This window comes from Myotis myotis, unplaced genomic scaffold, assembly GCF_014108235.1.
Source record: "Myotis myotis isolate mMyoMyo1 unplaced genomic scaffold, mMyoMyo1.p scaffold_m19_p_7, whole genome shotgun sequence".
NCBI classification, from domain to species: Eukaryota; Metazoa; Chordata; class Mammalia; order Chiroptera; family Vespertilionidae; genus Myotis; species Myotis myotis.
In genome coordinates, this window is record NW_023416379.1 from 89875748 (window position 1) to 89895463 (window position 19716).

A 19716-nucleotide genomic window follows, 5' to 3' on the forward strand; every position below is an offset into this window, starting at 1 on the left:
TTCATAGGTTGATGCTCAACTACTGAACGACACTGGTCGGGTGGAGGCATCATCTTACTTTAGACACATTTCATACTGCAAGACTACACCAAACTGTTTATTATTGTCTTCCCTTCTCTGGTATTCAAAACATGCTTCTTTTTCGGTCTCACATTTTTTCCCATAATACCAAGAGACTCTGCCCTTGCCATCTTGTCTGCATGGAACATCTTTCATTTAATATCCTTAAAAAGCTACCTTCTTCCATTATTTAAAACCTACCTCACCCACAGGGTGTATGCGTTACTTCAGATTTACCCATGGGTGTAGCACAGCAAAGGAAGTGTTTTCTGAATCTCGTTTCCTCATCAGCAGCTGACCCCACCCTGTTGGCCAAGTAAAACATAAGCTTCTTCATTTATAAACTTGGGAAAGGACTGCAGACCTTTGTTTATTATAGCATTTCTGCTACATTTGATGATTTTATATTTGTCAAGTAATGTGATGGCATTTCAACTAAATGAAATCCAACATTAATAACATTAAAAATTTATTAATAATAATTCACTTTTCCTCTTAGAAATGAGGAAGTATTCTGCTTATAAAGTATGAACAGAGTTCCTCCTCTGTGCCAGTATATATATTCCTCAGGTGTCTGTATTGTTGGCTTGCTTCTCTTATAAAGACAGTCTAGTATCTTTTCTTGATGAGCTATTCTAATTTGTGTCAGTAATATCCCAAGTTGATGCTGCATCTGAGCTGGTCACATATCAAGATTATGACTTTAGGTAAGGAATCAACTAATGCAATTCTAAGGAACAGAGATCAGCCTTGATACATATTGTGATCCATGATTAAAGAGATAGAATTCAATATTAGATGTGAATTAAATTTGGCCCATGAATGTTATTCAAAACAGAGGATAGCAGTCTAATCATAAGCTAATCAATTATTCAGTAGCATCCCAGGGGTATGAGCGCAGAGAATACAGAAGACCCATCCACTACCCTTTAGAGTTTTTGTTCTAAAACAGAAGTAAAAAAAAGACATTATTCTCTCTCTCTTTTTTAATGGGGTTTATTCTCATTCAGTATAAGTGAAGTTTGTATGTGTACCAGAAGAGGGTGAAAGGTAGACCAAATATTTGCTTATTCATGGAGGTTAGTGGAAGATTTGGGATAAGACTAAGTTTGGAACATGAAAGTGTGACAGTTTTTACAGGAAAAGCCCATTTTCTTAATCTGAAGGTATGTGGGCTTCTAGAGCTTTTTGTCTAAGTTTTTCTGTTCCTTAATGAAAGTTATTTGCTTAACATGTGCCGTTCAAATGCTGATTTTTTTTTTTATATGATAACTAGAGGCTCAGTGCACGAAATTCGTGCACGGATAGGGTCCCTAGGCCTGGCTGGCGATCAGGGCCAATCTGCGGGGCTGGAAGGGAGATCGGGGGGGCCCCTGCTGGCACCGACCTTGGCCTGGTCTGGCACAGCCTGCTTTCTGGGCCTGCCCCCCTGCTGCTGCTGCTACCGGTCGCCTCCCTCTGTGGGGTGACTGGCGGGCGATTGGGGGGCCACGCTGGCACCTGCCTTAGCTGGCCTGGGCTTGTGGGCTGGGGGCAGTTCCTGCATTGAGCATCTGCCCCCTAGTGGTTAGTGTGCATCATAGCAACCAGTTGTTCTTCCAGTCATTCCGCCATTTGGTTGATTTGCATATTAGGCCTTTATTATATAGGACTAGAGGCCCGCTGATTAGCTTATGCTCTCACTCAGCATAATACTCTCCAGGTCCATCCATGCTGTGACAAAGGGCAGTTTTTTTTTTTAATGGCTGAGTAGTGTTCCATTGTGTAAATGTATCACAGCTTTTTATCCACTTATCTAACTGATGGACACTTGGGCTTCCAAATTTTGGCTATCTATAATAATAAAAGTGTAATATGCTAATCAGACAGGTCGTCATTCCTGATGACCTTCCGGATGAAACCAGGGCTGCGAGGGAAGCCCAGGTCCTGAGTGCCAGTGGCCAGTGGGAAGCCCGAGTCCCAGGTGCCAGAGGGAAGCCGGTGCCGGCAGCAAGGGGAAGAAAGGCCTACTCTTGCACAACTTTCGTGCATTGAGCCTCTAGTTGTAAATAACACTGAAATGAACATAGGCATGCACATATTCTTTTGAATCAGTACTTTGGATTTCTTTGGTTATATTCCCAGAAGTGGAATCACTGGGTCATAAGGCAGTTTTATTTTTAATTTTTTGAGGAAACTCCATACTGTTTTCCACAGTGGCTGTACCAATCTGCATTCCCACCAACAGTGCTCATCCTCACCAACACTTGTTGACCCTTCCCTCCCTCCCTCCCTCCTTCCTCACCAAGGATATTTTCCCATTGATTTTTTAGGAAGAATAGAAAGGAGGGGGAGAGACAGAAATATGGATGTGAGAGAAACACATTGACTGGTTGCCTGCTGCATGAGCCCCGACCTGGGGCTGGGGATTAAGCCTACAACCGAGGTATGCACCCTTGTCCGAAATTGAATCCAAGACTCTTCATTCTGTGTGTGGACGCTCTATCCACTGAGCCAAACTGGCTAGGGCTGTTTGTTGATTTATTGATGATAGCCATTCTGACAGGTGTGAGGTGATATTTCATTGTGGTTTTAATTTGCATTTCTCTGATGGTTAGTGAGGTTTAGCATCTTTTCATGTCTTGTGGCCATCTGTATGTCCTCTTCGGAGAATTATCTATGCAGGTCCTTTGCCCATTTTCTAAACAATTCTTTATTGTTGAAAGTATTACATATGTCTCCTTTCCCCCCATTGCCCTCTCCCAGCCTGCCCCCAACCCCTAGCCCCAGTCTTCATGCCCCGCCCCCCATTGTCTGTGTCCACTGGTTATGCTTATATGTATACAAGTTCTTTGATTGATCTCTTATCCCCTTCCTCCTCTACCACCCCTCCCATGCCTTCCTGTTGAGGTTTGACCATCTATTTGATGATTCTGTGTCTCTGGATCTATTTTTGTTCATTAGTTATATTGTTCATTATAGTCCACAAGTGAGTGAGATCATGTGATATTTACCTTTCTCTGACTGGCTTATTTCACTTAGCATAATGCTCTCCAGGTCCATCCATGCTGTTGCAAATGGTAAGAGTTCTTTCTTTTTTATAGCAGCATAGTATTCCATTGTATAAATGTACCACAGTTGTTTTAATCCACTCATCTGCTGATGGGCACTTAGGCTGTTTCCAAATCTTAGCTATTGTAAATTGTGCTGCTATGAACCCTTTGCCCATTTTTTAAGTGGATTGTTTGTTTGTTTTTTGGTGTTGTTTGAGTTCTTTATAAATTTTAGATATAACCTCTTATCAGATGTATCATTGGAAAATATGTTCTCTCATTCAGTGGGTTGTCTTTCAGTTTGTTAATGGTTTTCTTTTCTTTTTTTTAATTTATTTTTTTAATTAAATCTTTATTGTTCAGATTATTACATTTGTTCCTCTTTTTTCCCCCCCATAACTCCCCTCCTCCCAGTTCCCGCCCCACCCTCTGCCCTCACTCCCCACCCACTGTCCTCATCCATAGGTGCACGATTTTTGTCCAGTCTCTTCCCGCATCTCCCACACCCCTTTCCCCCCCAAGAATAGTCAGTCCATTCCCTTTCTATGTCCCTGATTCTATTCTGTTCATCAGATTATTTATTCACTTGATTCTTAGATTCACTTGTTGATAGATGCGTATTTGTTGTTCATAATTTGTATCTTTACCTTTTTCTTCCTCTTCCTCTTCTTAAAGGATACCTTTCAGCATTTCATATAATCCTGGTTTGGTGGTGATGAACTCCTTTAGCTTTTCCTTATCTGTGAAGCTCTTTATCTGACCTTCAGTTCTGAATGATAGCTTTGCTGGATAAAGTAATCTTGGTTGTAGGTTCTTGGTATTCATCACTTTGAATATTTCTTGCCACTCCCTTCTGGCCTGCAATGTTTCTGTTGAGAAATCAGCTGACAGTCGTATGGGTATTCCCTTGTAGGTAACTGAGTTTCTTTCTCTTGCTGTTTTTAAGATTCTCTCTTTATCTTTCGCTCTTGGCATTTTAATGATGATGTGTCTTGGTGTGGTCCTCTTTGGATTCCTTTTGTTTGGGGTTCTCCGTGCTTCTTGGACCTGTAAGTCCATTTCTTTCACCAGGTGGGGGAAGTTTTCTGTCATTATTTCTTCAAATAGGTTTTCAATATCTTGCTCTCTCTCATCTTCTGGCACCCCTATAATTCTGATGTTGGTACGCTTGAAGCTGTCCCAGAGGCTCCTTACACTATCCTCGCATTTTTGGATTCTTTTTTCATTTTGCTTTTCCGGTTGGGTGTTTTTTGCTTCCTCGCATTTCAAATCATTGACTTGATTCTTGCGCTCCTCTGGTCTGCTGTCGGGAGTCTGTATAATATTCGTTATTTCAGTCCGTGTATGCTTAATTTCTAGTTGGTTCCCCAATATAACATCGAGGGTCTCATTAGTTTTCTTGTAGATCTCATTAAGTTTATCGGCGGCTTCTAAACAGTTCTTGAGAGACCTTAAAAGTGTGGTTCTGAACTCTACATCTTCCATTGACAATTTTGTCCTGTTTCTTTGTCTCCGCATTTTGTTATGCTTCCTTGGTGCACCCCCTAGTGGTCTTTGTGCGCAGTCTTATAGTTAAACCTTGATTGTTGTAGCTAATACCAGGGAGGGTTTGACCTCCAGGCCAAGTGGCTATGAGAATCAGCTGTGTCTGCAGTGAGAGAACTTCTGTCCTCTAGGGAGGTGCTAATCTAGCCTTTGCCTGAGGCTATCCGGCAAATGCCTCTGTGCAGGGCTTGGGCGGGGCGGGTCGCACAGGATCAACAGGGTGGGCCGGAGAGAGCAGTTATGGCGGCTCTCAGTCCTGTCCCCAGGGGCTCTGCCTCTCTGAGTCCCAGCGACCACTGCAAAGCTCGGAGAGAAAGCTGCACTCGCTCTGACCGAAGCCAGACAGTCCCGCTTCTCCCGTTTGAGTCTGGGTCCCTAAAGACTCGCCTGCATCTGGAGCTCAGAGTCTGCGACTCCCTCCCAATTGAAAACGCCAACTGCGCCCTCCGCCGCCAGCCCGCTCCGCACACTCCGCACCGCAGAATTTGACTTCAGCACTGCGCCTCCTCTGAGTGTCCGTATGCGTTTCTCTTTCCTCCTAGTTGTAGGACTTCCACTCAGCCAGCGTTCCTGTGGTTCTGGGTGATGTCCCTTCCGTTTTTTAGTTTCACTTTTGAAGTAGTTGTTCAAGGCAGAAAACTCCGGCGTTAACCTATGCCGCCATCTTGGTTCTCCCCTGTTAATGGTTTTCTTTGCTATGCAAAAATTTTTTATTTTGATGTAGTACCATTTGTTTATTTTTTCTTTTGTTTCCTTTTCCCGAAGAGATATATCAGAAAAATGTTGCTGTGAGAAATGTCCAAGATTTTATTGCCTATGTTTTCTCCTAGGAATTTTATGGTTTCTAGTCTTTTTTTTTTTTTAATATATTTTATTGATTTTTCACAGAGAGGAAGGGAGAGAGATAGAGAGAGTTAGAAACATCGATGAGAGAGAAACATCGATCAGCTGCCTCTTGCACATCCCCCACTGGGGATGTGCCCGCAACCCAGGTACATGCCCTTGACCGGAATCGAACCCGGGACCTCTCAGTCCGCAGGCTGACGCTCTATCCATTGAGCCAAACCGATTTCGGCAATGGTTTCTAGTCTTACATTCAAGTCTTTAATCCACTTTGAATGTATTCTTGTGTATGGTGTAAAAAGGTGGTCTAGTTTATTTCTTTTCTTTTTTTTTTTTTTGCATGTATCTGCCCAGTTTTCCCAACACCATCTATTGAATAGGCTGTGTTTACCCCATTGTATATTCTTGCCTCCTTTGTCAAATATTAATTGATCATAAAGATGTGGGTTTATTTCTGGGCTTTCTGTTCTATTCCATTGATCTATATGTCTGTTTTTATGCCAGTATCATGCTGTTTTGATTACTATGGCCTTGCAGTATAGTTTGATATCAGGTAACATGATTCCTCCAACTTCGTCCTTTCTCAAGATTGCTGTGGTTATTCAGGGTCTTTTGTAGTTCCATATTTTTTGTTTGTTTGTTAATCCTTGCCCAAGGATATTTTTTTTCATTGATTTTTAGAGAGAGTAGAAGGGAGGGAAGGAGGGGGAGAGATAAAGGAAGGGAGGGAAGGAGTGAGGGGGTGGGGAGAGAGGGAGAAAGGGAAAGAGAGAAAGAAAAACATAGATATGAGAGACACACTGATTGGTTGTCTCCTGCATGGTCACCAACCAGGGCCTGTGATGGACCTGCAACATAGGTATGTGCCCTTGACCTGGTGGGAATCGGACTCATGACCCTTTGGTGTGTGGGCCATTGCTTTACCACTGAGCCAAACTGTTTAGGACTCCATATATAGTTTTGGAATATTAGTTCTAGTTTTGTGAAATTTGCCATTTGGTATCTTGATAAGAATTTGCTTGATTCTATAGATTGCTTTGGGTAGTATGGACATTTTAATGATGTTAATTCCTATTATCCATGAACGTGGTATATGTGTCCACTTATTGGTATCTTCTGTTTCTTTGTTCAGTTAAAATTTTCTTGGTATAGGTCTTTTACATCCTTAGTGCAATAGTAAAATGGGATTGTTTTCTTAGTTTCCCTTTATGATAGTTCATTAATGGTGTATAGAAATGTAACGGATTTCTGTATACTTATTTTGTATCCTACTACTTGACCAAATTCATTTATCAGTTCTAGTAGTCTTTTTGTGGAATCTTTAGGGTTTTCTCTATACATGTCATTGGCAAATAATAACAATTTTAATTCTTCCTTTCTAATTTGGATGCCATTTATTTCTTCTTGTCTGATTGCGGTGGCTAGGACTTCTAGTACTGTGTTGAATAAGAGTTGTGAGAGCAAACATCCTTGTCTTGTTCCTGATCTTAATTGGAAACACTTGTTTTTGCCCATTAAGTATGATGTTGGCTGAGGGATTGTTATACATGGCCTTTATTATGTGGAGGTATGTTCCCTCTATTTCCACTTACCTGAGAGTTTTTATCATAAATGGATGATGAATTTTATCAAATGCTTTTTCTGCACTTATTGATATGATGATCATGTAGCATGCTTATTGATTTGCAGGTATTGTACCAACCTTGCATCCCAAGAATAAATCCCACTTGATCATAGTGTATGATCTTTTTGCTGTATTGCTGGATCCAGTTTGCTGATATTTTGTTGAGGATTTTAGCATCTATGTTCATCAGGACTATTGACCTGTAATTTTATTTCTTTGCCGTGCCTTTATCTGGTTTGGAAATTAGGATAATGCTGGCCTCGTAAGCTGAGCTTGTGAACCTTCATCTCTCCTCTTGAATTTTTTGGAATTGTTTGAGAAAGGTAGGTGTTAGTTTTTCTTTGAATGTTTTATAAAATCCACCTGTGACGCCATCTGGTCCAGGACTTTTGTTTGTTGGGAGTTTTAAAAATTTTATTATTGCTTCAGTTTCATTAGTTGTAATTGGTCTGTTTAGATTTTCTGATTCTTCCTGTTCAGTTTTGGAAGATTGTATGTTTCTAGGAATTTATCCACTTCAAACAGATTGTTCAATTTGTTGGCACATTGATGTTTGTAATATTTTCTTACAATCCTTTGTATTTCTTTGGTGTCAGTTGTTCTCCTCTTTCATTTCTGATTTTATTTATTTGGATCCTCTCTCTTTTTTTCTTGATGAGTCTGGTTAAAAAGGTTTGCCAGCTCTTGGTTTTATTGATCTTTTGTATTGTTTTCTTATACTCTATTTCTTTTACTTTTGCTCTGATTTTTATTATTCCCTTTTTCTACTCACTTTGAGCTTTGTTGTTCTTTTTCTAGTTTCTTTAAATTCCTTTGATATTTTTCTTGTTATGCAATGAATTTCCCTCTTAAGACTGCTTTTGCTGTGTTCAATTGTTTTGAGTTATGTTTTCATTTGTTTCAAGGTATGTTTTGATTTCTTCCTTGATCTCAACTCCTTCATTGTTTAGTAACATGTTATTTAGCCTCCATGGCCTTGTGTAATTTTTCAGTTTTTTCTTTTCTAGTTTCATACCATTATGGTCACAGAAATGCTTGATATATTTTCAGTCTTTTTAAGTTTATTGAGACTTGCTTTTTGTTCTGACAAAATGTTCCATGTACACTTAACAAGAATATATATTCTGCTACTTTGGAGTGAAATGCTGTGAAGATACCAATTAAATCCATCTGGTTTCCTGGTCATTTAAGGCCACTGTTTTCTTTCATTCACTTATTCTTAAGTATACACTGTAGATTTGAATTTGGCTGTAGTCTTGGCTTTTCCTACAGATTTGAATCATTGACTGTCGTTTGGACAGTAACTCCTATGAGGGTAATTATCTCTATGAGTTTTGTTCTTTTCTTTTTTCTTCCCATTAGAGAAGAAAATACTGTGTTGGAGGAATAAAGACAATGCTCATAAAACTAAAGGAAAGAAATTATAAAGGAAAAAAGGGAACAAAAGGAAGACTAATATAACATTTCCTTTAGATTATGTTCTAGAATGGCAACAGATAAACTTATAAATCAAGATTTTAGGTGGACTAATTTCTCAGAGTTGATATTTGTTTTTAATTTCATAGAAGTAGCAAAATATAGGGGTTTAACAAACTACATCAAAGTATGCGCAGTAGAACATTTTTATAACATCTACAAATGAAAAGCCAATTTCCTTACAGAGACAGTAATGCAAATGTTCACATTAGCTTTGCTACAAAGAAGTTAAATTATTGCAACTGATAATTCCATTGCTTTAATAGGAGTTCATGCTATAATAACCTTTACTAATTAGGAAAATAACATAATTTAAATCTAGACAATGATATTACAGACCCACAAGTTGCCACTGAAGAAAGTAAACAGAAATGACTTGTCCTGTATTTTCAAATATTATTACAGCTAATAACCTCTATACTTATGACTTTTTTATTGTTTTTGGGTCTAGGTACATATATATATTTTTCTGTTCCCAGAATACAGTTTATGTAGGTATTATTATTTTCAAAAGAATATTTATTTGGAAGAAGAAGTAATTTGGAAGGAGAAATAGGATTAGGAAACAAGTTATAGAGGTAAAGGAAGGGCCCTTGGAGCTTGGGAGTGAGGAAGGTAATGGTAATGTGAGTGGGGAGAAGGGGAGGGGGAAGGAGAAAGGCAAGGGCATGCTTCCAGGAGGGAGAGTCAGTTCTTGTAGTTTTTATTTTAATTCTCACCTGAAGATATTTTTTATTGCTTTTCAGAGATGGTAGAAGTGGGGGAGGGAGTGGGAGACAGACACACACACACACACACACACACACACACACACAGAGAGAGAGAGAGAGAGAGAGAGAGAGAGAGAGAGAGAGAGAGAAAGAAAAAGAGAGAGAAAGTAATATCTAAGTGAGAGAGAGAGAGAGATTGGCTGGTTGCTTCCCACTGGCGCCGAGGTGGGGAGTGAAGTGCAACCTAGGTCTATGCCCTTGACCAGGAATCCAACCCCTAACCCTTGGGTGTGCAGGCCCATGCTCTAACCACTAAGCAACCAGCTAGGGTTGTTCATATAGTTTTAAATGGCTTGGGACCTAAAAGGCTGGGAACCTGAAAAAGGCTAGTTATATAAACTCTGAGGTCTATTAAATGATAGGCACTTCTTAGAGTTGTAATCTGTGACTTGTTATTCACAAAAGTCGCCCATCTTATAGAAGATGGCCTTTAGAGAGTTACACAATGGAACTAACAGGAGCTGAGAGACTGAGAGAAGGTTGATGGCTAGACAACCCAGGTCTTTGGGTAGACATTCAGAACTTAGGTTAATAAATTCTGGTGATAATATTTTTGTTCCTTATCTCTTTCTGAAGTGTACACCTTATACTTTGTAGGGATGAAAGAAGCAGCAGCAATCATAACTTTTTTGGGAAACTTTAAAACATCCTATCTAATAAAGAGGGAATATGCTAATTGGCTCTCACACCATCACAAAATGGCAGTGCCCACAGCCAATAAGGAGGGAATATGCTAATTGCTGCCCCGCTCTCAAAGATGATGGCGCCCATAGCCACAAGATGGCGGCGCCCAGTCCCCTCAGCCCCCCAGCAGCCCAGGGCTGGCCAAGGCTTGTGCTGTCAGCAGTAGCAGCAGCAGAGGTGTGATGGGGCATTGCCTTCCCCTGATTGCCGGGTCACCTCCTGCCCTTGAGGGCTCCTGGACTGTGAGAGGGGGCAGGCTGGGCTGCGGGGCCCCTCTTCAGTGCATGCATTTTCATGCACAGGGCCTCTAGTAATACAATAAAACCCACTTGGGTAATTTGATATTTATTGTATTCTGATTTGAATGCTTTTGGCTTTCTTTGCAGGCATTTGAGGAAATTGTTTTTTTGTTTAAAATATATTTTTTATTGATTTCAGAGAGAAGGGATAGGGAGATAGAGATAGAAACATCAATGATGAGAGGGAATTATTGATTAGTTGCCTCCCACATGCTCCCTACTGGGGGATTGAGCCCACAACTGGGGCATGTGCCCTGACCGGGAATCGAAATATGACCTCCTGGTTTATAGGTTGATGCTCAGCCACTGAGCCACACCAGCTGGGTGGAAAATTGTTTTAATTAGAGATTGGATTCAGAGAAATTGAAGAAGGCTTAAATTTAAAAGAAGATAAAAATTATACTGCAAATTATATTTTGGGCTGTTTTTGCTTTGGGAGTCTTAGATATTTTGTGATTGAATAATAATAGAGTAGCTTATCCCAACTACTACAGAATTAGATATTATTGCCAAACTGAGCCAGGGGCATTGCCTTGTCTAGGTGAACATGATTCTAAAGATAGCTTAATGTCACTGGTGGGGCCTGCTAAAACAAATATTGGCAAATGTCAGGTGATCTCATAGTATCTCATATATATATATATATATCTCCTATATAATAAAGAGGTAATATGCAAATTGACCATCACTCCAACACACAAGGTGGCCGCCCCCATGTGGACACAAGATGGCCATCAGGGGAGGGCAGTTGGGAGGGACCAGGCCTGCAGGGGAGGGCAGTTGGGGGCGATTGGGCTGGCAGGGAAGCAGTTAGGCATCGATCAGGCTCGCAGGGGAGTGGTTATGGGGTGATCAGGCAGGCAGGCAGACGAGCGTTTGGGAGCCAGCAGTCCTGGATTGTGAAAGGGATGTCCCAGATTGGAGAGGGTGCAGGCTGGGCTGAGACACACACACACGCACGCACGCACGCACGCACGCACGCATTTCATGCACCGGGCCTCTAGTTATATATATATCCAACCTTTGGCATCTTACTAATAACCAATCAAGTGAAGTATTAAGGGTATGCAAAATGTAGCATTTATAAATTCACATCAGTATAATGCTAGAATTTATAAAGGATTCTGATTTAGTGTTCTAAGAAATCCGGCTACTACTATGCAGTCTGTAGCAATGTTGCAAAGCTCCAATTCCACATGTGAAAATGCATAAGATAGAATTATTTTGCATTTTTAGAAAGATACATATCATCATTGTGTGTTGAGTTGGTTGTGCTTTTTGTTGTTTCTATTTTTTTATTATAAATTACTATTTAGACTTATTATCAATTTAATTTGTTGTAGGTTGTTCAGTTAACCCTGCAATGTTTATTGATGCATGTTTGTACTAACAATATTCTTGGTCTGTAATTTTTCAGTTACTAGAGTTTAAATTGCAGTTAAAATATGAATTATCCCTCCCATATTATAGAAGCAGATGTATATCTATTCTCCAAAAGTTGGCTTGAAAAATGACACTTTATTCATATCACCCACAACATATTTTCCCTGGTTTAAATATGGTGTATCAAAAAGAGTTTGAGAATTGCTGGTCTGAGGAGCTAGTTGGCAGGTCTAGGAGTCTGAGTTAGAATCATTTCTGATTACTTCCATGTCATGACAACTTAACTCTTGTAAGTTCAGGACCCTGACCAGCCTGGTTTGAATCTACTATTTATTGTCTGTGGCCTTGGACAAGTTGCCTAATACTGTCTGTGTTTCAATTTCCTGTCTGAAAATTAGGATAATACTTGTGTATATTTCTGGATTAATATGTTCCAGTGACCTGTGTCTCTAACAGGACATTTTTTTAATTGCTTAATATGTGATTTGCTTTCTCACTTAGTAAGCTGGTCCCTCTTATTGCTTTTTTCCCCCCGAATATATACCAAAATTACATAATTATTCTTCCAGATGAACTCATTTAACCCAATTTGCTTTAAAAACTCTATTGTAGTTCTGATAAGGATTACTTTTAATCCTCTACTAATTAGAACTGTGCCAGTTTAGCAAAACCTCTTGATAAATATAAAATAATGACTTCTCATTCTCACTTTTCTAATACGTGTTCCCATTTGTCAAATTGTTGGTTCCTAACTGTGTATCTCTACAAAGAATGTTTGGTTGAATTTTGATTTTTGTTACTAAAAGATTGTTTTTGTTCACAATATAAAGTACAGTAAAATATTAAATATGTGTGGTGATTTAGGGATCATTGGTCTCTTTACCATATTGTATCTTTCTGTCTCCAAACAATGTATGTCTCTTCATTTATTTTTCTTAAATTCCTCTATCAAGTGTTATAATTTTCTTTACATGTTCTACGAGTTTATTTCTGGCTATTGCATGTGTTTTGAAATTATAAATTGTAATTTTTTTCTAATTTTATAGATGGTTGTTTTGACCTAGAAAGGTACTATAATCATGTAATAATTTTATGTGGTCACCTTAGTGAACCTTCCTTATTTTCTCTCATATCTTTTTTTAGTTGATTTTCATGTATATTTCATGTGGGCAGATTATCAGCAATAGTGATTATTTTGCCTCTTTGTTTCCTCATCAATTTAGCTTTAACTTGGTTTTCTTAATTGCATTGTGTTTTGTTCCTGAAAATTATATAGTGATAAGAGTAGACATCCTTATCTTATTTCTGAACTTTATAGGAATGTTTCTAGTGTTTTATTACTAATCAGATACTTACATCTGTTACAGATAGACTGTGTATGTAGGTAATAAACTTACTAATGACTAGAAGCCTGGTGCACAAAAATTTGTGCACGCAAGGGGGGGGGGTCCCTCAGCCTGGCCTGTGCCCTCTTGCAGTCTGAGACTCCTTGGGGGATGTCCACCTGCTGGCTTAGGCCCACTCCCGAGGGGATTGGGCCTAAGCTGGCAGTCAGACATCCCTCTGGCAGCCCGGGAGCCCTCGGGGGATGTCCACTTGCCAGCGGGGAGCAGACCTAAGCTGCAGTCGGACATCCTTAGTGCTGCTGAGGAGGCGGGAGAGGCTCCTGCCACCACCACTGTGCTGGCAGCCATCAGCCTGGCTTGTGGCTGAGCAGAGCTCCCCCTGTGGGAGTGCACTGACCACTAGGGGGCAGCTCCTGCATTGAGCATCTGCCCCCTGGTGGTTAGTGTGTGTCATAGTGACTAGTCATTCCCAGTCTTTCTGCTGGTAGGGTCAGTTTGCATATTACCCTTTTATTATATAGGATAGGGGCCTGGTGCATGGGTGGTGGCCGGCTGGTTTGCCCTGAAGGGTGTCCTGGATCAGGGTGGGCGTCCTGCTGGGGTGCCTGGCCAGCCTGGGTGAGGGGCTGAGGGCTGTTTTCAGGCTAGCCACAGCCACTTCAGGGTCGGGGGAGGTCCCGCTGGTGTGCCTGGTCAGCCTGGGTGAGGGACTGAGGGCCGTTTTCAGGCTGGTCACACCCCCATCAGGCTGGGGGTCCCTACTGGGGTGCCTGGCCAACCTGGGTGAGGGGCTGATGGCCGTTTTCAGGCTGGCTACGGCCCCGGCTGGAAGCAGGTATCTGGGATTTATTTATCGTCTATAATTGAAACTTCGTAGCCTTGAGCAGAGTCCAGGTCCTGAAAGCCTGGGCTGTCCCTGGCAATGGAGGCTCCCAGCCCCTCCTTGAGTGGGGGCCACGCCGGCTGGAAGCAGGTATCTGGGGCTTATTTATCTTTTATAATTGAAACTTTGTAGCCTTGGGCAGAGCTCAGGGCTAGCAGGGCAGGTCGGAAACTTGGCTTCCTCCATTGCCAGGGGCAACCTAAACCACCTACTCACTCCAGCTCCATGGCCAGCGCCATCTTAGTTGGGTTAATTTGTATATTTGCTCCTGATTGGCTGGTGGGCGTGGCTTGTAGGTGTAGCGGAAGTACGGTCAATTTACATGTTTCTCTTTTATTAGATTAGATTGTATAAAAAGTTATTTTAACTTTTTTTGAGCTATTTATATTACTTTTCTCCTTTGACCTTGTAATTTGATGACTTAATTCTTTTTCCTAATATTCTTCATCCTTTTGGAATTGACCCACTTTGTCATGAATCCTGATTAATTCTATTTTCCAATATTTTACATAGGTTTTTTTTTCATTTATACTGATTTTTGATTGTGTGGTTGTGGTCATATCTTTGTGTTACATTGGCTTCATAAGAAGAAGCAGAAAACTATTTTTTTCTCTAATGCACAGGAATAGTTGGAATTATGTGATCTTTAAAGTTTTGAAGAAATCTGTCCTTCAAACTGTTTGGATCTGGCATATTGCCAAGTCAGGGACCAGGAATACATTTGGGTAGGTGGGGTAGGTTATTTTCTTAGTATAATTCTCCTATCCAAATCTAAGAGTAAGTACTAGTAAGTGTATCAGATAGGTTCTTAGACTCTTGTTTTCAGTGCTTTTGCAAACATTGTTAGATCTTCTGGTTTCTGGAGCTGTACAAAAAAAGTTAACATAGCAGGATTGAACTTTTATCCTTAGAAAGGCCTGCTTGCAAAGTTGTCCCTTACTTGGTATCTGGAAACTTGGATTTTAGAAGGGTTCCTGCCATTAATTGATAAGAGTGGCTCATTTAAACTGTTTGTAAAAGCAGTGTGGTTTATGTTGAATGCTGCTTTCCTTCTTGGAGTCTGGAATTTAGATACAGGCAAGGCAAGGGCTACCTACACTAACAGCCTCCTGTTAAACACCCTGGGTATTGAGTCTCTAGCAAGCTTCCTGGTTAGCAACATTTAACTAGTGCTGTCACCGCTTTGTGGGGGAATTAAGCACATCAAATGTTACTCCATTGGGAGAGGACCCTCACGTCTGAGGGCCTTCGCCCTACGTGCTTTTTTATTTTGCTCTGTATTCTTTTGCTTTAATAAATAACAGCCATGAGCATGGCCATATGCTGAGTCATGAGAGTCCATTTCTTATATGACAAGCCCCAAACAGTGATAATAAAAAGTAGTGGCAGAGTTAAAAAATAATACTTAAAAAACCCCTAATATAACCATGTCATTACAGGTGTGGAAACAATCTCATGGAAGCTAGAAAATTTGTCAAAGATCACCAAGTCATTAGTGACAGAATAAGTTTCAAAGCTTAAGAAACAAATCAATAAACAGTTTTGAAAAGTTAAAATTTTTCTAATATTATCCAGCTAATTAAAATAGATCATTTAAAAAATTAAGTTTATTGGTGTGTTGTTTCTAAAACATGCTTTTTTTAAAAAAGCAAGCTGTGGACACAAACTGTGACTTTGTAGATAAGCTACAGCATTAGGTGAAAGTATTTTCTGCATACAAGCTGTCACAATGGTAACTCGTTAGCACCATTTGCCTCTTTGCAATAAAACCCAAAATGGAGCCCTAGTTGGTTTGGCTCAGTGGACAGCGTTGACCTGCGGACTAAAGGGTCCGAGGTTCGATTCTGGTCAAGGGCACATGCCCAGGTTGTGGGCTCGATCCCCAGTGGGGAGCGTGCAGGAGGCAGCCAGTCAATGATTCTCTCTCATCATTGATGTTTCTCTCTTTCCCTCTTCCTTCCTCTCTGAAATTAATAAAAATATATTTAAAAAAAACACCTCAAAATGGAATCATATCCTAAAAATGAACTTTCTCAGCTGGTATTTTACTTGTATATTTATCACTTGAGTGAGGGTTGTGAATCTACAACAGAGTTGCTCAGTGGCTCTTTTCCAGGTTGCTCATTAGAATCAAGTCAGAAAAGTGACTTGACCAATTAAGTCAGAATCTCTGATGGGTGGGGCTCAATCATCTTTTTCTTTGCTTCTTAAGCTCCCCATGTGAATCCAATATGTGGCAAGCTCATTGAGAATCTTGTCTAATTAAAATTCTTTCTATATGCCAATAAAAATTGTGTTTATTCCATACTAAATGGCTGTTTTCTGTACCCGGCAATATTAGCTTTATGTCTTTAGTTGGAAAAGCATAATGTAAATTTAGCAAAATGAAATTCTATGACTAAGAAGTACAGATCTAGAGAACCTATGATATTTACATATGTAGTATTAATGTTTATTATGTATCAATTGAAGAAATACACATTTACTTTTGAGCTAGTTAACCAAAAACTAATTATTGTGCATCAAGAGTCATTTAGTTAATCCTTTGAATCTTACTCATGATGTAAGAGAATGTTAAAATAGAGAATATATTTACTGGGTACAGGCACACCTCATTTTATTACAATTCTCTTTATTGTGCTTCATATATGTTGCATTTTTTACAAGTTAAAGGCAAGAACTTCCACCAGCAAAAAGATTACAATTTGTTTTATTGCAGTACTCACTTTGTTGTGGTGGTCTGCAACTGAGGTATGTCTGTGTATGCATTGCAACTTTTCATCCAGAAGAGTGTCAGTTTTGTTCAGAGTCATGCACCTTCATTGAGGGAAATACAGGGTGTACCAAAAAAATGTATACACACTTGAACAGCTGATGGCTCAGTTTTGAAAATGAAATGTATTTTAATAAACACTGCTTTTATAATTATTCAAAGTGTGTGTATAAAGTTTTTTTTTGGATACCCTTTATTAGATAGTGATGTGAGAGTTTGTGTTGAAGAGGAATGGGATTTTAAAATCAGGTCTGAGTCACTCTCAGAATTTTATGGCTGATATAGGAAATGACCATGTTATTTTGAACATTGGTTGTGTAATCTAGCCAGAAACCAAAACAAAAACTAAAGCAGTTTGAACCTTTGTCTAGTTTACAGTCAACCCTTGATCATATGTTAGAGCAGGGATTGGCAAACTATGGCCTGAAGGTTAAATCCAGCCTTCTCCTGGCTGGATTATTGGAACATAGCCATGCTTATTTATTTACTTACTATCGGTGGCTGCTTTTAGTTGAATAGTATTGTGACAGAGACTTTATAGCCTGTAGAGCCCCAAAATACTTACTCTCTGACTCTGCAGAAAGTTTGCCAATTCCTGTGGTAGACTGTTGTGTCACACATGATTTACTGACACTCCTTAAGTTGATCCTCTTAAGCTGAATTTGGCCTTTCATGCACAGGTGACTGGAGGTGATTCTCTTTCTAGGGCTTTCCAGTGGAAGTTGCACTTGGGGGAAAGGGATTTGCCTTGGCATTGAGGTGTATGCTGCTAACCCTCTGATGTTCCTAATATGGGGGACCATATTTGTTTACTTACGTGGGGTGGGTGTCTGTTTGCCTAACTCACATCCTCCATGTTCCCCTACATCAAGTCCTCGCTGTTGCTCCCTCTGTTGGGGATGGTCATGGAGTAGCAGGTAACTGGGGAACTTGGATCAGGAGGCTCTCCCACTGCAGTCTCTGGGGATAAATACCATTTTTAATACACTTTGTTAATAATGGGTTTGGATATGAAAGTTTAAAGATTAGGAGTGGCTTAACCTTCAATCCTTCCTGGTCCATGTGGAAAGTTCTGGAAGGTGTGGAGGGCTAGTGGAGAGAGCATATCTGGCTCAATTCCCCTAGTCTCTGGTGCAGCAGAGGGTAGTTGACTCACCTCCGAGCTATGGACCACATCTCCACCTCGGCCCCTGGATGCTGGTGAAGGCTCTCATCCACTTCCTAGGTTACTTGTAACTGAAAAGCAATACCTGCAAATACATTAGAGATTTAAGAATATAAACATTTTTAACTTCAAAGCACGTAACTTCCTTTTCTAACGTGAAGGTGTTCATTAAGTTTTGGCTTTTTGATTTTCAGTTAACATGTTGAAAGGCATTACAGGAAGTGCCTATAAATGAGATTAAATATAATGATGGCCTGGTAGCCCCTAGGTGATGTGATCATTAGAGCTGGAGGTTTGGGCTAGAAGTTAGTCTTGAGAAAAATATTTGGGGTTATTCCTTTTTTGAGGGGGATTAAGATGCTTGCTATAAATTTTCTTTAATAAATGTCGTTATTTTTGTGAATACAGAAGATTGGTATTTTTTAGAAAATATTTAAGATTTTAGACTCAAACCTCTGAAAATATTTGAAATATGATGACTTAGTTTATTCTTCTTGTGATTTAGGTCTAGATCTATGCCTGAATGCATTTCTGCTGAGGTTATTTAGTTATACCCACCTTATTAAATCTCTCTGTGCTAAAAGAGTTCTTCTGGTGGTTGATTTTCTTTTTCCTTAGATACTGAGAAGTAAGGGACCTGTATTTGGCACAGAGTTCTAGATTGTGATATTTCTATGTGCTGCTAGTATTTGAGGACCCTGGCATTTATTTTTGCTTTCCTAGTGTGAAAAGGCAGTGAAGGTAGTGTGTTAATGGAAGCAGGCTGAATTGCTTCCCACAGTAAATGGGTTAATGAAGATATCAACAATGATGAAACCTCTCTCATGTGAGTGTTTTAAAGTATGTAGTTTAATTTTTTATTTAGCTATGTTTATGGTACATGATTTTTTTACGTGTATTCCCCCCCCGCCCCCCCCCCCCCCCCCCGCCCACACTAACTTTCATCCCTTTTTCATGTTAGATCAGCGACTATTATCTCTTCTACAAGATGAGTAACAGCCACCCACTTCGCCCCTTTACTGCAGTGGGGGAAATTGATCATGTGCACATTTTGTCTGAACATATCGGTGCCTTGCTGATTGGGGAAGAATATGGTGACGTCACATTTGTTGTGGAAAAGAAACGTTTTCCTGCCCACCGGGTAATTTTAGCAGCAAGGTGCCAATATTTTCGGTAAGTCTGTAATACTTTCTGAAGATTCAAGTTAACTTGTAGAAACATTGGTATTTTTCACTCTATAAAATATGTAACACAACAAAAAATATGTAACATAGCATAACAATAAATACTAGCAATCCTTCCATTCGACATCTATAACAATTTCATCTTTGTAGACTTTTTGTTATTTTTTGAAAATCACTGTTTTCTTCAGAAACCATTTTAGAACTATAGGGTTAGAAGGCTCCTCAGGCTAGGCCAGTGGTCGGCAAACTCATTAGTCAACAGAGCCAAATATCAACAGTACAACGACTGAAATTTCTTTTGAGAGCCAAATTTTTTAAACTTAAACTATATAGGTAGGTACATTGTTATTAACTTAATTAGGGTACTCCTAAGGCTTAGGAAGAGCCACACTCAAGGGGCCAAAGAGCCAGCCGCATGTGGCTCGCGAGCCGCAGTTTGCTGACCACGGGGCTAGGCCGTACCCAATCCACCAATTTTCAAGATCTCAAGAATATATCTTAGGCTGAGTCTTTGTTGCCTTCACCTTCTTCTCACCATTGATTACTAATGGAAGTTTAATTGATACATTGGCAGATAGGCTTCTCATTGTACAGACAGACGGTCCTCTGGACTTTCTAATGAACTTGAATACCTCTTAGTTCCAGGACC

At 40.0% G+C, this 19716-nt stretch overlaps 1 protein-coding gene across 5 annotated transcripts in view; it reads left to right on the forward strand.

Annotated features, from left to right (window-relative positions):
* Positions 1–19716, forward strand: part of BTBD9 (BTB domain containing 9) — a 441592-nt gene that overhangs the window by 30321 nt on the left and 391555 nt on the right. For 3 of the 5 annotated variants that reach the window (XM_036317334.1, XM_036317336.1, XM_036317333.1), the window contains exon 2: positions 18845–19056. The exons of 1 other annotated variant lie outside the window; for it this stretch is intronic. In XM_036317334.1, coding sequence (XP_036173227.1) covers positions 18872–19056 — 185 coding nt within the window. In that variant the 5' untranslated portion in view covers positions 18845–18871. Of the gene's footprint in view, positions 1–18606; positions 18710–18844; positions 19057–19716 lie in introns of those variants that run through there. One more of the 5 variants, XM_036317335.1, reaches the window with a different exon arrangement.